The following is a 14,150-nucleotide window of genomic DNA, read 5'->3' on the forward strand; positions in this document are numbered from 1 at the left end:
TTTTCAGAAATTTAGGGTTACAACATATTGGTCCACAGCATCCCCCCTTCCCTGAGTCATCTTCAGGAGACAGAACTCTGGTGCCTGTGGGAAGCCTGCTTCTGCAGGTGCATACTAGTCAGCACTCAGTGAGGAACCCCACCCCAAGTGAAGTGCTTTCCAGCTCTCAGTGACCCCCACCACTGCTCCTCCTTTGGAGCTGGTTCTGATGACCTTAGCCTCTGGCTAGGGAAGGAGCTAGAAGTCTAGAGAAAGTGGATAAAAGTGGAGCTAAAGCTCCCTGTTGATGCCATGCTAGCCCTACTCTGATGTGACAGAAGACTTGCACAGCATCTACCAGTATCCACCAAGCCCCTTCCAGCCCCCTCTGTCCCCTCCTAGGTAGCTGCCATTTGGGGTCTGCTGCTATTGTCATGAAACTACCAACTTAAATGCTAGTACTGTCACCAGCTAAGAACTTAGTGGCATGGAGTCATCTTGAAGCCGTCCTTTAAATCAAATCCTGCACAAAGATCAGCTTCATTCTCTCATGCCATCCTCCTTGCATCTTCCAACCAGCTCTGTTGTCATCAGTGTTACGTTACCTCTTCCATTAACCAACTAGTCAGTTGGGGTGGGGTTCCTCACTGAGTGCTGACTAGTATGCACCTGCAGAAGCAGGCTTCTCACAGGCACCAGAGTCCTGTCTCCTGAAGATGACTCAGGGAAGGAGGGATGCTGTGGACCAATATGCTGTAACCCTAAATTTCTGAAAAATAACTGTCTACCTTCCTTCCACAGCTTAGATAACACGAGGAAAAGTAGAATCTATAAGGAATCGACCAGCCTACCTTTGCTTGCCTGAAGGAGCCCAAGGGAGCCTAGATCAAAACTCTGACATTCTCGGCAGATTCTCCCTTGTACTCCTAGGGAAGGGGGAAGTATATTTCACCAAGTAACAGCTGGGTACCAGACTCCAACATCTTCTAGTATATTCTCATAACGGTTCTTCTTTCTCACACTACCCCTATTTCATAGATGAAGAAACGGAGGCTCAAAAAACAAAGAAATGAACTGAGGAGGCAGTGGCTGTACTGGAATCAACTCCAGAAATACAATGTACAGCCAATGTTCATTGAGGGCTTACTAGGTGTTGGCTGCGGCTTGAAGGGTTCACAAGGTTTGGCTCACATAGTCTTCCCTGCAAAGTCCCTGGGAGTTATGAAGACTCTGAGATGTCCTGCTTCCCGGAAGATAAGAGGAAGGACTGATGCAGGCAGAATGACTGACTCTGTCATGCACCCTGTCTCCTTCCTTGCCAGCACCAGCACTCTAAGGCAAACATGAACACATGGTGCTTTGAACGCTCTGGAAGTGCCCAGCACCCTTGGTTGAAATATCATATGCTAACAATCAGAGAAAATTATTGTATTTCACTGAATCCAAGATGTCACCAATGGCAAAGCATGTCACCACTTTATGTACAACTAAGAACAAAAAGCTCTGCCAATGAAACTGGGACACTGTGTTTTCTTACCCGTGGAAAAGAATGGGGAGGATGTGTGTCTTAGAATTAAGGACACACTGCAGGCTTAGCCTGAGCACAGTGGTGAAATGCATGACAGATGCACGGTGGACAGGCTCTCTGCAAGAACAGCAAGGATTTTTTTAGCATCCAATACGACGTTTACAGAAAACTCAAGAACTCCAGTTTTTAGGTGCAAGCTTCTAGTTAATAAATGTTGGCATTCAGTGTCCTAGTGCAAAGCAAACCTACCAGACTACAGCCCAAACTGGCCAAGGCCCTTGGAGCTATGCTAATTTCCAGTAAGACAGAAAGCCAGCTATACTGTGTTTGGTCAACAGCATTCTGCTCACCTCATGGCTGGAAAGGGCATAGAACTTTCCAGCTTCATTGGAAAAGTTCACTGACTAAGAAGTGTTCTGAGTATCTTTCTTCCACAGAAAGCACCAATCACAGCATTAGGTGATAGAAGGAAGAGTGATATGACAAGCATTAAATATATTATATTTGCTTTCTCAAGTAAGTCACTGTTCTTAGTGTTTTAAACCACTCGAATTCTATGGACATACGTGGTCCTGCTCCCTAACCACCAAACTATAAAGGAGGGCCAGAACAAATAGTAGTGAAGTATCCTAAGTGGAAGAGTCCACTGGGGAGCCAAGCGCATGCCAAGGCGTCATCCTGGGTTAGTTAGGGGCAAGTGGAGGCTTTACCTTCTCAGCACCTACTCAATATAAGAGGTCTAGTAGGGCCTTGAGAGCTTCTAGTGCAAATTTTGGAAAAGTCGAGATGGAGATAGTCAAGATGGTATCATGCCGGATTAGAGGCAGCCCTCATCAATGATCACTGTCTTCATATGAAGAAAAATATTTGACTGGGCATAAATCCCAGCTATGCGGGAGACAGAGGTAAGAAGATCATAAGTTTAAGACCAGACTGGAAAAAAACTGGAAAAACTGGCAAGACTCTATGTCAAAAACAAAATAGAAAACAAAAGGGCTAAGAGGATAGCTTACGTCGCAGAATATTGCTTGGCATGATCAAGACCCTGGGTTCAATTTCCTACCACAATTAAAAAAGAGAGAGAAAATTCAGACAGAGAAATAACAGAGTCAGGGAAAATACCATAGGAGGATCAAGGCACAGATTGGGGTAATGTGTCTACAAGCCAGAAAACACAAGTACTTCCAGAAACCACCTGAAGCCAGAAAGAGGCAAGGACTGCTCCTCCTTAGATGCTCAGGACAGCCACCAGGCCCCATTTGATTTGGGGCTTCAAACCTTCACAATTGCCAAAGAGTCCATTTTATGCTATGTGGCTTGTAGTATTTTTGTCTTTGTTGCCCTGAGAAACTGATATAGTCAGAGAGCTTAGGAGCACTTAGCCTTTCTCTACCTACTGCAAATTTACTGCTTCTTTTTTTTTTTTAATCTAACAAAGGCCTCTTAGAAAAGGTTGCATGAGGCCAGATTCATATAAACAAGCACAGCTTGATAACTTGAAACTATCCATATGCAGACAGCCTGGCAGGTAGCTACCTGGGAATTTACAATTTTGACATCAGAGCTGAGAGTCTTTCTCTACAGAGAATGAGGCATTCGGGAAAGAGGTGAGCCAGACAAAAAAAGTGCTTCTAAAATTCTAAATAGAAATTTGTTGTATCTTAATTCTGGAGGACAAGCCAGACACAGGTGTCTCATGCCTACTGTAATCCAGGCTGAGACCTGAAGATTGTGGCTAAAAGCCAGCCTGGACAGAAATGTCCAAGTCACCACCAAGCCAGAAGTGGAATTGTAGCTAGCTCAAAGATAGAGCCACCAGCCTTGAGTGAAAAACCTATGGGATAGCATAAGCCCTTAGTTCAAGCCCTAGTATTGTCACAAAATAGATTAATGATAACAACAATGACAATAGTAATACTCCAAAGAACAGGCTCCAAAATCAAGATATCTCCTTGTCTCCTTTGAGATTTCTAAGGGAAGAGGGTATATAGGTCATCAGTGTTTTCATATCTTCTTCTATCTACACATGTAGACTTCTAAAATTCTTCTTAGAAGGATTTCGGTCACGCTGGGATAAGGGCCATCCAATGACCTCTGTTTAACTGCTAGTCTAAGGACCATTCCATGACCTCTGTTTAACTGATTACTTATTAATCAGTTGACAAGTAATTAACTTGAGGCACTGCAGGTTAAGACTTCAACTCTGGAATATGGACGGGGCACAATTCAGCCTAAAACAATGATGGTTGGTTCTCTTTTGACACAGTTGAAGATAGAAAGACCAGACCCCTCTGTAGCTTCACCACAAATCATTGACAAGTTTGCCTGTCACCACTCTGATCTTCAAGAAAAGCCAGTGTCGCTTAGGAAAAGAAGAAGCATGCTGTACCTGGCCCTCAGAAGCTTCTGATTTCCAGAATTGTTGGCGAAATAACTGAACCCATTCCCCCGGCTTCCCACCTCTACTTGCTGAGAAACACCACATATAAAAGAAAATGTTACATGTGGCACCACCTAGAGGCAGAAAATGAGGCCGCCAAAAAAAGGAAAGGAAGAGTATTTGCTCCACTTTTACAACTTCCAGGTGATCATTATTCCAGACTTGTCTTTACGGTTCTATCTCATGGATATCTGCCATTACATCTGCACAATTAGAAGGTACACTTAAGTAGCAGTTGGGAGCACTAAAAGCAAATAAAATTCAAATCCCATTTCTGTAACTACTTTTCTGGATTTGGAGAGTCATTAAGATGTTATCATTTGATAAGGTCTTCAGATTTATTTCCTGCCACCAAATACACACCCATACATATACACATGACCACACGTACCACAAAACCTATAACTATAAAATCTGAGACTTTGAAAGTCTGCACGTGCCTGGCTAAAGTCATCAATCAATATAATTTTCCAAATGCAAAAATCAACCACCCTGTGGATGGAATCCCAAGCACTGGAAAATTTTCTCAATTTTGTTAGGACATGGACAGCTGGCAGTCAAAGTCCAATCTTGGACTGTTGCTTTATTACACTGAGTGGCAGTAATTAAATTATACTTTCTTTGAGGAAAACAGACTCAGAGGACTAAAAACCATTTAAAAAGTCCTTTAGCCAGAAGCCAATGGCTTATTCTTGTAATCCTGCTATACAGGAGACAGTGATCTGAAGATAACAGTTCTAAGCCAAATAAACACCCAAAAGCCAGAAGTGGAGCTTGGCTCAAGCGGCAAAGTGCTAACCGGTGGAACACAAAAGCTCAAAACACAACACACACACACACACACACACACACACACACACACACACACACACACACACACACACACACACACACACACACACACACACACACACACACACACACACACACCATTAACATAGAAAAAACACTGAGTTTTTTACAATGCTTCATAAGAAATGTACTCATTACCTTGCCCATGTAATTGTAACCCCTCTGTACAGTATTTTCACAATAAAAAAAATAAAAATTTTAAAAAAAACAGGACATTGAATAAAAAAAAGAAATTTGTTTTCTGATGCTGGACGTAGGTGGCTCACGGCCTATAATCCTAGCTACTCAGGAGGCTGAGATCTGAGGATCACAGTTCAAAGCCAACCTGGGCAGGAAAGTCCATAAGACTCTTAGCTCCAATAAACCACTAGAAAACCAGAAGTGGTGCTGTGGCTCAAGAGGTAGAGCGCTGGTCTTGAGCTGAAGAACTGAGGGACAGCACCCAAGCCCATAGTTCAAGCCCCATGACTGACCAAAAAAAAAAAGAAAGAAAGGAAGGAAGGAAGGGAGGGAGGGAGGGAGGGAAACAAACAAACAAACAAACTTGTTTTCTGGGTGTCCTTCAAGGGTCCATATGCTAAAGTTTGGTTCCGAGGGTGGCAATGTTGGGAGGTAATAAAATATAAGAGGTGTGGTCTACTGGGAGGTCTTTAAGTCATTGGAACTATGTCCTCTTTCTCTCTCCTTCTCCCTCTCCTTTCTCTCTCCCTCCCCCCTCTCCTCTCTCCCTCTGTCTCTCTGTCTCTCTCTGTCCTCTCTCTCTCTGTCTCTCTCTCTTTAGAACTGAGGCTTGAGTTCAGAGCCTGGGCACTGTCCCTTAGCTTTTTCTCTCAAGGCTGGAGCTCTAACGTTTGAGCCACAAATCCACATCTGGCTTTTTGGTAGTTAACTGAAGCTAAGAATCTCACAAACTTTGCTGCCAGGTCTGGATTCAAACTTTAATCCTCAGATTACAGTCTCCCAAGTAGCTAAGTAGCCACTGGCACCCAGTTTTATTCTTTGTTGTTTTTTTTTTTTCTCATTCCTGGCTTTGAAATATACATCTTTAACTCCACCATGATATGCTATCTCAAGACATGCCCTAAGCACCAGAGCTTCCACTTAATGCCTCCAAAACTGTGACTCAAAATAAACTTTTCCTCTAAGTTGATTATTTCAGGTATTCATTATAGCAATGTTCACAGTCATGATAATACATCAATGACAACATACAATCCAGAGGAAGCTACTCAGCAGAGTAACAGATGCTGGTAGAGAAATACTCAAAGACACCCCCCCCCCACACACACACACACACCCTGTCCTGGAGTTCTCTGATGAAGACTTAAACCTTTCAGAAAGACTCTAAGACCCCTAGCGTTTTCTGCTAGAGGAAGAGGGACTCAGAACCTTCTGGGCTCAGAGACAAGCTTTGTATAATCCTAATCCCTCTGTGGCTCAGCTTCCTCATCTGGAAAAGAGGCCAGTTCCTTCCCAATAAAACTTTTGTGACTATCTAATGAATTTATAAAATGGGACATGCCCAGGACAGTGTGGCCCAGAGGACTTTAGTAAGTCCACACAAGGACTCCCACACAATCAGGCCTTTCAGAGAGCAGCTATGCTTTCCTAAAATATACCTCAGTTCCCTTTAAGAGAAGGGGAGGAGAGAGAAGGGATGGAGAGGGGAAAGGAAGGGGAGGGGAGGGAAGGGGAGGGGAGTGGAGGGGAGGGGAGGGGAGGGGAGGGGAGGTGAATAAAAAGATCACTTAGGGCAATCTACCAACAAAGAACAAAAATACACTCAAGGTTTCCCCAATTGAGCCTCTTCTCAAAACGATATGAGGTTGTTCCCCAGAGACACAGAGCAAAGAATGTAAAGCATCAGCCCAGATGGAAATTAACAATAGCCCACTAATAGATATTTCACAAGGAACAATAACTAGTAAATGGAGGTATGGGAAAACATTCAACCTCAATTTTTAAAAAAAGATCTTATATACATTAACTGTTTTCAACTATTAAATTAGCCCCAAAATATGTTTTTAAAAGAGATTACTCAATGCTTGCCAAGACAAAAATAAAGTCCTGGTTTTCAGGCATTGCCAGCGCAAGCAAAGGAGTGCAGACCTTTAGCAAACAAGCGGGCAGTCTGTCTGTAGAGCCAGAAAAAGCTTCCACTCCCCAGCCTGGCTGTTTCATTTCTGAGAATTCCAGTCTAAAGAAATTTCTCAAAACAGGAGCAAAGTCATACCCACCCTCATGTTCACAACAGTGTACACTATGTCCAACAGTGGAAAAATGGAGGCCATTAATGCTGGGCCTGGGGTAGGGGAGGGGGTGTAGCTCAGGGATACAGTGCTTGCCTAGTTAAGTAGGAAAACCAGAGTTCCAGCACTGCAAAAAAAAAAAAAAAATACATAAATAAAAAGTAATGAGAAATAACAAGCAATAACTTAAGTAAGCTACTTTATAATAAATACAAAAAAAAAGGATTCATATCTAGGCATTCAAATGGTGAAAGAAAAATATGCAAAAAGAAAATGATGACTTGGCACAATGCTACATAGAAAAGCTAGAAATGCAAAACAGAACATTCACGGCGATTAAAACAGAAAGGCACCTGAATGAAACCTTCCAAGACAGCTGGGTCTACTACAGTATGGATTCTCGTATGATTCTTTTGTTTTTTTCTCCTCTCCCTGTCCTCGGTTTTTACACGACGTGATTTCATTACCTTTATGATAAAATTTCTTACTGTCTGAAACTTCTGGCCTCTGCTGTGGATACAAAGAGCTACTTACTGGCTATGTCCCACCACAAGATACCTCTCTCCCTCTGTCTCTCGCTCTACATATTATCTTGTCAGCGGCCAAGTATCAGTCAGCATTGGAGGCCCTCATCTCTGCAAGGACATCAGATGCTTTCCTGTCCTCTCCTAAACACCCAGATGTGCCAGAGAATTAGACAAAGGGCTTTGTGACTTGCAGAAGGCAGGGGAAGAAAGTAGCATCGATTATTGATCAGCTGCTCCCTGGGTGTCCAGAAGAGATGCAACCTCGGGCTTTCCAAGCTAAAGCCATCATGTCTTTCTGCTATCTAGACTACTCAAGTGGTCCCAAGTATCTTCAGCAGCATAAGTTAAAAAAAAAAAAAAGGAAACTAGAGGGTTTATTTTATTGTAGTGTTTGTGGTTCTTTTTGTTTGTTTGCTTGGTTTTCTTTTTCCTTGTGTCACTGTTTTTGATCTCTGTACCCTGCATCTCCTATATAAGTTTATCTGATTTGGGGAGGGGAAGAGGAAACACTGAAATGGTGGGACAAGGGGTGAACAAATGCAGCAGTGATACTCACCAGACACTATGTCAGAAATGAACTATATTACTTGGGGGGAGGGAGGAGAAAAAGTGGGAGAAAATGAGGGAGGAGGTGACACTGTTTGATAAGAAATGTACTCATTATCTGACTTAAATAACCATAACCCCTCTGTATATCACCTTTACAATACAATAATTTAAAAAGCAAAGATGATTTAAACAGTAAGTTATAATGCACATATTTGGTGGCCCTTGTCAACTGAGTCAACTTCACTAAAAAAAAAATTTGCAAATAGAAAGCATGGTGAAGATGCCAAGGGCCTCTACTGTGAAGCAGAAAAGGCAGGTGACTCGATCGTACAACTCATGATAACACCAAGTAGCGTGGTTTGTGTAGACAGTATAGGTTAACAAGCCACAGGTAGTGTGCAGGCTCTATGGTGAATGCCTTATGTACACACATTAAAACCTCACTGTGACACTTAGGATTAGAAGAAGCCTTATCACTCCCATTTTCGAGAAGAGATTGAGGCACTAGGAGAATCTCTTGCTGGTTACCAGTGGCTCATTCTTAGTAGATGGAGCACTGAGGATCACACTTGGAAGCCAGCTGGGGTAGGAAAGTCAATGAAACTCTTTATCCCCAATTAACCACCAAAACATCAGGAAATAGAGCTGTGGCTCAAATGGTAGAGTGCTAGCCTTGAGGGAAAAAAAAAAAAAAAAAAGGTTCAGGGACAGTGCCAGCCCTGAGTTCAAGCCCCAGGGCCAAGGAACCCATCCCTCCTCTCTCCCCTCCCCCAAAAAAATAGGAAAAAGAACTTTATTTATTCCGGGAAAAAGAACTTTATTTATTCCTCCCAATAGCTAAAGTTTAGAACATTCTAGAAACTTTCCCGAGATAGCCTAGTCCCCTATGGAGGGAAAAAGGACTCCGATTTGAGTACAGACAGCCTTTCTCCAAAGCTCATACTCAACTCCTAAACAGGAAAGGAGTAAGCAAGAAATTTAAAATCAAAGTATCATTTCTATTAGAAAAGAAACTCACTTCCCTTTGTTGTCTAACTCTGCAATTTAAAGTTAAAAAAAAAAAAGGGACAGAGGAAAGGTTAAAATTTTAATTATGTTTTGATCAAGACAAAATGAATGCCAGTCAAGTGTCTAGGGTGAAGGGCAGAATTCTGGATAGTCAAGAATGAGCCTACTCCAAACCAAACCAAACAGCTCCCAGCAGCTGCTAGCACCAACCTTTTTCACCATTCCCTATCACATCTTCTAGTATGAGCATGAATTCTAAAATCATGGGAACGCACTGCCTGAGGGGGCACAGAATGTCACAGAAATAACGAAACACACATGGGTGCCACTAATGGAGCCGACAGTAAAACGGAGTCTTCCTCCTCATCCTGAACTCCTTCACAAACTTCTCACAGGTCCAATATTCACAGTGAGTTCAGAGCTAAAAAACATATCATCAACCAAACAAAACAATTCCACATCTGTGTTGTGTTTAATAATCCTTAGGACCAGACAAATGATGGAACTCATACATGCTATCTCCCTTGAAACTCAAATTACCAGTGTTACATTTCTAACAGCTTTGAAGCCATGAAAAAAAAAATAACAGAAAAAAGTTGAAATAGATATAACACTTTTCAAAGGCAATTTGGGGGAAAAACAGAAAAAAAAAGCATTATGTCTAACGTTCTATTTTAGAAAAATCACACATACACTGGACAAATGAAATAGTCTCCCCTCTCCTTCATTCCCAATTTTCTCTCTCCACAACTTTTCTGAAGAACAGGAGCAGGCCTGGAGGATATTTGGGCCAGGTGAGGGGCCCGGTCGCAGTGGCCACCTTTATCAGTACACTGAAAAGCAAGGGGGCATCTGGCTCCCTGGATGGCCTCGTGGTGGCCTACAAATCCAGGGCTCCTTCCTGTGCGTCAACAGTCTGGACTTTAAATCCCAGTAAGAGCTATGCCAAAAGTTCAAGTCATTATCCTATCCTTAGCCATTTCCTCCGCTGGCTTCAAGAGAGATTGCAGATTCAGAGCCAGAACACAGAGTCCTCCTGACAGAGAGGCCACATGGATTGGTTCCCAAAGCTCATGAAAGAGTGAAGGTATGTGGTCCCAAGGCAGTGGCCCTTCCTTCCCTCCTGGTGTTTTTACCTGTTGGGGAGCCAAAGGAAAGACCCATGGCCAAGTCCCCTCTGCAGAGAAGAGGAGGAGGGGGAGGAGGCAGCGAATGAACTCAGAGTCATGAAGCATGATCAATGGATACCTAGAAACCAACTCACATCCCAGATGCCTCCCTCCTTTCTGGCAGCTGATCCTCAACTCAGAACTCCTTCGTGTTTTACGTGTACAAACAGGTCCAAGGAGGCTGAATGAGGCAGTGAGGCAGGAGACACCAAGGACCATCACAACCTGGTGGTGCCCATATGAAGGGAGCAACCCCAAGAAGGCCCAGAGCGCATGTATCAGCAAAGGACAAGAGGAAGCAACGCACACTGGTTCCGTCTCCACTCCGAGCTGGATTCTGGCCACATCAAGTAACTCCACTGGGTACTGTAAGGCTGTCACCAGCATGGGCTTTGGGTCAGGCAGCCCTGGGTCCACTGCTAGGTTGGTTCCTTGCGGATGGAGAACCATCACAACAACCTAACCCAGATCTGAGCCTCTTCTCCTGGGCCTAGGATATCACCCTCCTCACCCGCCCCCAAACCACAACTATGGGCTGGTCACTCACGGCACTCCTTCTCGTCGCTCTTGTCGAAGCAGTCGGGCAGCCCATCGCATTGCCAGGTACCTGGGATGCAGCGCCCATTGCTGCACATGAATCTGCCGGGAATGTTGCACTCATTGGTGAAGTTGTTCCCTGGGAGCAGCTGGCTCTCTGTTAGGAGATAGGGGAGCAGGGCGGTCAAAAGGCACAGCAATAGCAACCAGGGCTTAACTCTCCACCGAGCTGGAAAGGCCACAGGTGACCTTCCACTAGGTCTCTAGGCCTTCCCCCTCTACCCCACCGGGCTGATGAACTGTCCCACCTGTCTGCTACAGATTCTGAGACACTAAACTGGGAAGAATACAGGGCAAAGAGGAAATCGATGCTCAAAGAGATTGACTATGAAAACCCAAAAGTTCTTTTCTAGCCAGCTGTTAACAGCTAAAAATTAAAGTTGCGGATAAAAATGTGCACTGGACTCTCAATATCTCTGTTAGCAAGAACTGCAGGAGCCTTCCCGGCCTCAGATTCACAGTCCCTACAATCCCAGAGTCCTTGGACTTAGGCCAAGTTGGCAACAATACTGAGAGATCATTTTACTCTAGGAAATAGGATGCCCCAGGCCAACAAACTGACCTGTCTGAAGTTGTGTGAATAGGAAAGGCCAAGATGAAACTTGAACTCAGGCCTTCTAACCCTCAGGAGGCTAGCTGGGCTAATACACCGCCTGCCAAGAGTTACTAGAGGTTTAGAACCAAGCCCAAGGTTCAGGTTCAACTTCCCTGAATAATTATAAAGTGCCAAGGCCCCTACACCAATCCACCATAAGAAAGCAAAGCAAACAGGGAAGAATGGAATGATGGTAGGCAGAGGAGGGTCGGAAACTCATCCAACTCACCTGATCCATCATTGTCAGTGAATCAATAGCTGGGAGATAAGGGAGGAGGGAATATAAAATAAGCTAGGAGAAAGGAGAAAAAGACCAGCCCCTCAGCAAACAGCAGCTCCAGAGCCCTACCTCCACCCCTACCCCCCCCCCATTCATTCATTGAGCATTTATTCATCCAGCACAAATGACCAACTATTTGTGCTAGGTCTGGAGGACACAAAGTTGGAGGTCCTTCCTTCAGGCCGGAAAGTCACATGTGCCTACACTGCCACAGCTGCATTAAAAATATGGCCTTTATTAGATGTACCTGGAGCGACTAGAGAAAAAGGCCCATTATGCTCTTCCACAAGCATTAGCAACAGGAAGTACCTCTAGATCTCAACACTCCAGATTTCTTACTGCACCTTCTTTCATGCAAGGTCTCTAGCACTTGATCCATACTGCCCGCTCAATGACACTGTGATTTCTGTGGGTGCTTCACTTCCCCTAAATGCCTTCTATCTGTCCCCTAGCAGATCCATATACAATCTGAAAGCAAGCAATTCTCTGTTGCCTTCCCTCTGGCGGTCTCCCTGGCTTCTCCAAGTACAGACAAGTGTTCAACTCTGCTGTCTGGTGATGTCACTATTGGGGTGATGCTGAAAACATTTTAGAACTGGAAGAAGCAGGCATCCACCAACAGGAATGGATACCACCATGAGGCAAGCTGCACACAGTGGTTCCCTTATACACCATCTGCCACAATGTAATAGATTAACATAGTTAATCTATTATCCCCTCTCATAGCTCACTGGAAAACTCCACAAGATAAGCTACAGCAAAGGGCCCCACTCTGCCCAAATACCCACATCAGAATCCTAGGAATTTATTGTCCATTCCTCACCCCATCACTGCTACAGATAAGCAACCCCAAGTCTTCCTCACCGTAAGTCACAACCATAGCCCAAGCAACCATTCTCTCTGACTTCCTGCAAGAACCTCCCTCCCAACTTGGCCTTTCTGCCCGCCCTGCTTCTTGCCCTCTCCAATACATAATCTCTTCTGTGGCCAGAGGATCTCTATGAATAACAATCCATCATGAGGGGCTGGGAAGGTGGCTCAGAGGTAGAGCACTTGCCTTGTATGCATGAGGCCCTGGTTTCGATTCCTCAGAACCACATAAGCAAAAAGAAAAAAGCCGGAAGTGGCACTGTGGCTCAAGTGGTAGAGCGCTAGCCTTGAGCTGAAGAGCTGAGGGACAGTGCCCAGGCCCAGAGTTCAGGCCCCAAGACCAGACCCAGAAAAAAAAAAAATCCATCATGATACTTCAGAAATCACTGAATGGCTATCAGTGCTCTTTAGAGAAATTTGAGGAATCAAGAAAGATTTCAGAGCCAGGTGCTAGCAGCTCACACCTATAATCCTGCATGCAAGGGAAGTACTCTAACACTGAGCTACCTCCCCAGCCCCTCACACCTATAATCCTAACTACTCAGGAGGCTAAGAGCTGAGGACCACAGTTCAAAGCCAGCACAGGCAGGAAAGTCCATGAGACTCTTACCTCCAGTTAACCACCCAAAAACCAGAAGTGGCACTATAGAACAAGTGGTAGAGCACTAGCCTTGAGTAAAAGAGCTCAGTGACAGTGTCCAGGTCCTGAGTTCAAGCCCCCTGATGAAAGAAAGAAAGAGTGGGTAGGAGAAGGGGGGAGGGAGGGAGGGAGGGAGGGAGGGAAAGAGTCCAGGAAAAAAGTAGAATTTCCAGAGAAGTTTGAGAAATACTTGGGGATGAAAAGTAAGAGCCCTTCGGGTCCAGAGAACAATGTCAGCAAAGACATGGGGTATGGTACAAGAAGGCACAACCCAGAAGAACATGGATTTAAAGAAGCATGTGTTCTGATAGGGATTACAAACATTATGCTACCATCTCTTTTGTTCTACCACCCAATCAGACATCACTAATCACTTGTAATACTCTGTCCCACTCAGTCTAGGCTCAACACCAAATTCCCTCTGAAGATGGCTCCAGAAAGTCACCATCAATCCTGAGAAGGATATAAAATCAGTGTACTATCTCCAGGTGAAAGGTCATGATGCTGAGAGTGTCTGATAGGGAGGAACCCTAGCCTTGTACTGGATCCTAGCCAGACACTAAATACTCAATTCAAAAACCCACACACTCCAGCTGTTTCTTAACAACTGTTCTGGGTGTCACTAGGGCCACGGAATGCAGAACTGTCGCTGTATGTTGTTTGGAAATCACTTACATTTACTTCTGTAGACAAAGCTAATTCTCCCAGGCATACCCCCTGGGAAAAGCCAGTGCAACTGTGAAATCTTGCTCTGACAAACAGATTTCCAGAACCAGAAAATTGATCAGATTAGATTCCAGAGTGCCTGCTCTGATAGCTGAATAGGGCTGTTAGCAGAAGGACTTTAACAAACAAATGCAGATGTAG

General features: G+C 44.3%; 1 protein-coding gene across 5 annotated transcripts in view; it reads right to left on the reverse strand.

Moving 5' to 3' along the window:
• The window catches only part of Ldlrad3 (low density lipoprotein receptor class A domain containing 3), a 247,230-nt gene that overhangs the window by 152,883 nt on the left and 80,197 nt on the right, over positions 1-14,150 (reverse strand). For all 5 annotated transcript variants that reach the window (XM_070032585.1, XM_070032587.1, XM_070032582.1 and 2 more), the window contains one exon: positions 10,849-10,995. In XM_070032585.1, coding sequence (XP_069888686.1) covers positions 10,849-10,995 — 147 coding nt within the window. The remainder of the gene's footprint in view (positions 1-10,848; positions 10,996-14,150) is intronic.

The sequence above is a fragment of the Dipodomys merriami genome, unplaced genomic scaffold (assembly GCF_024711535.1).
Source record: "Dipodomys merriami isolate MVZ:Mamm:240054 unplaced genomic scaffold, mDipMer1.0.p SCAF_21, whole genome shotgun sequence".
Lineage (NCBI taxonomy): Eukaryota > Metazoa > Chordata > Mammalia > Rodentia > Heteromyidae > Dipodomys > Dipodomys merriami.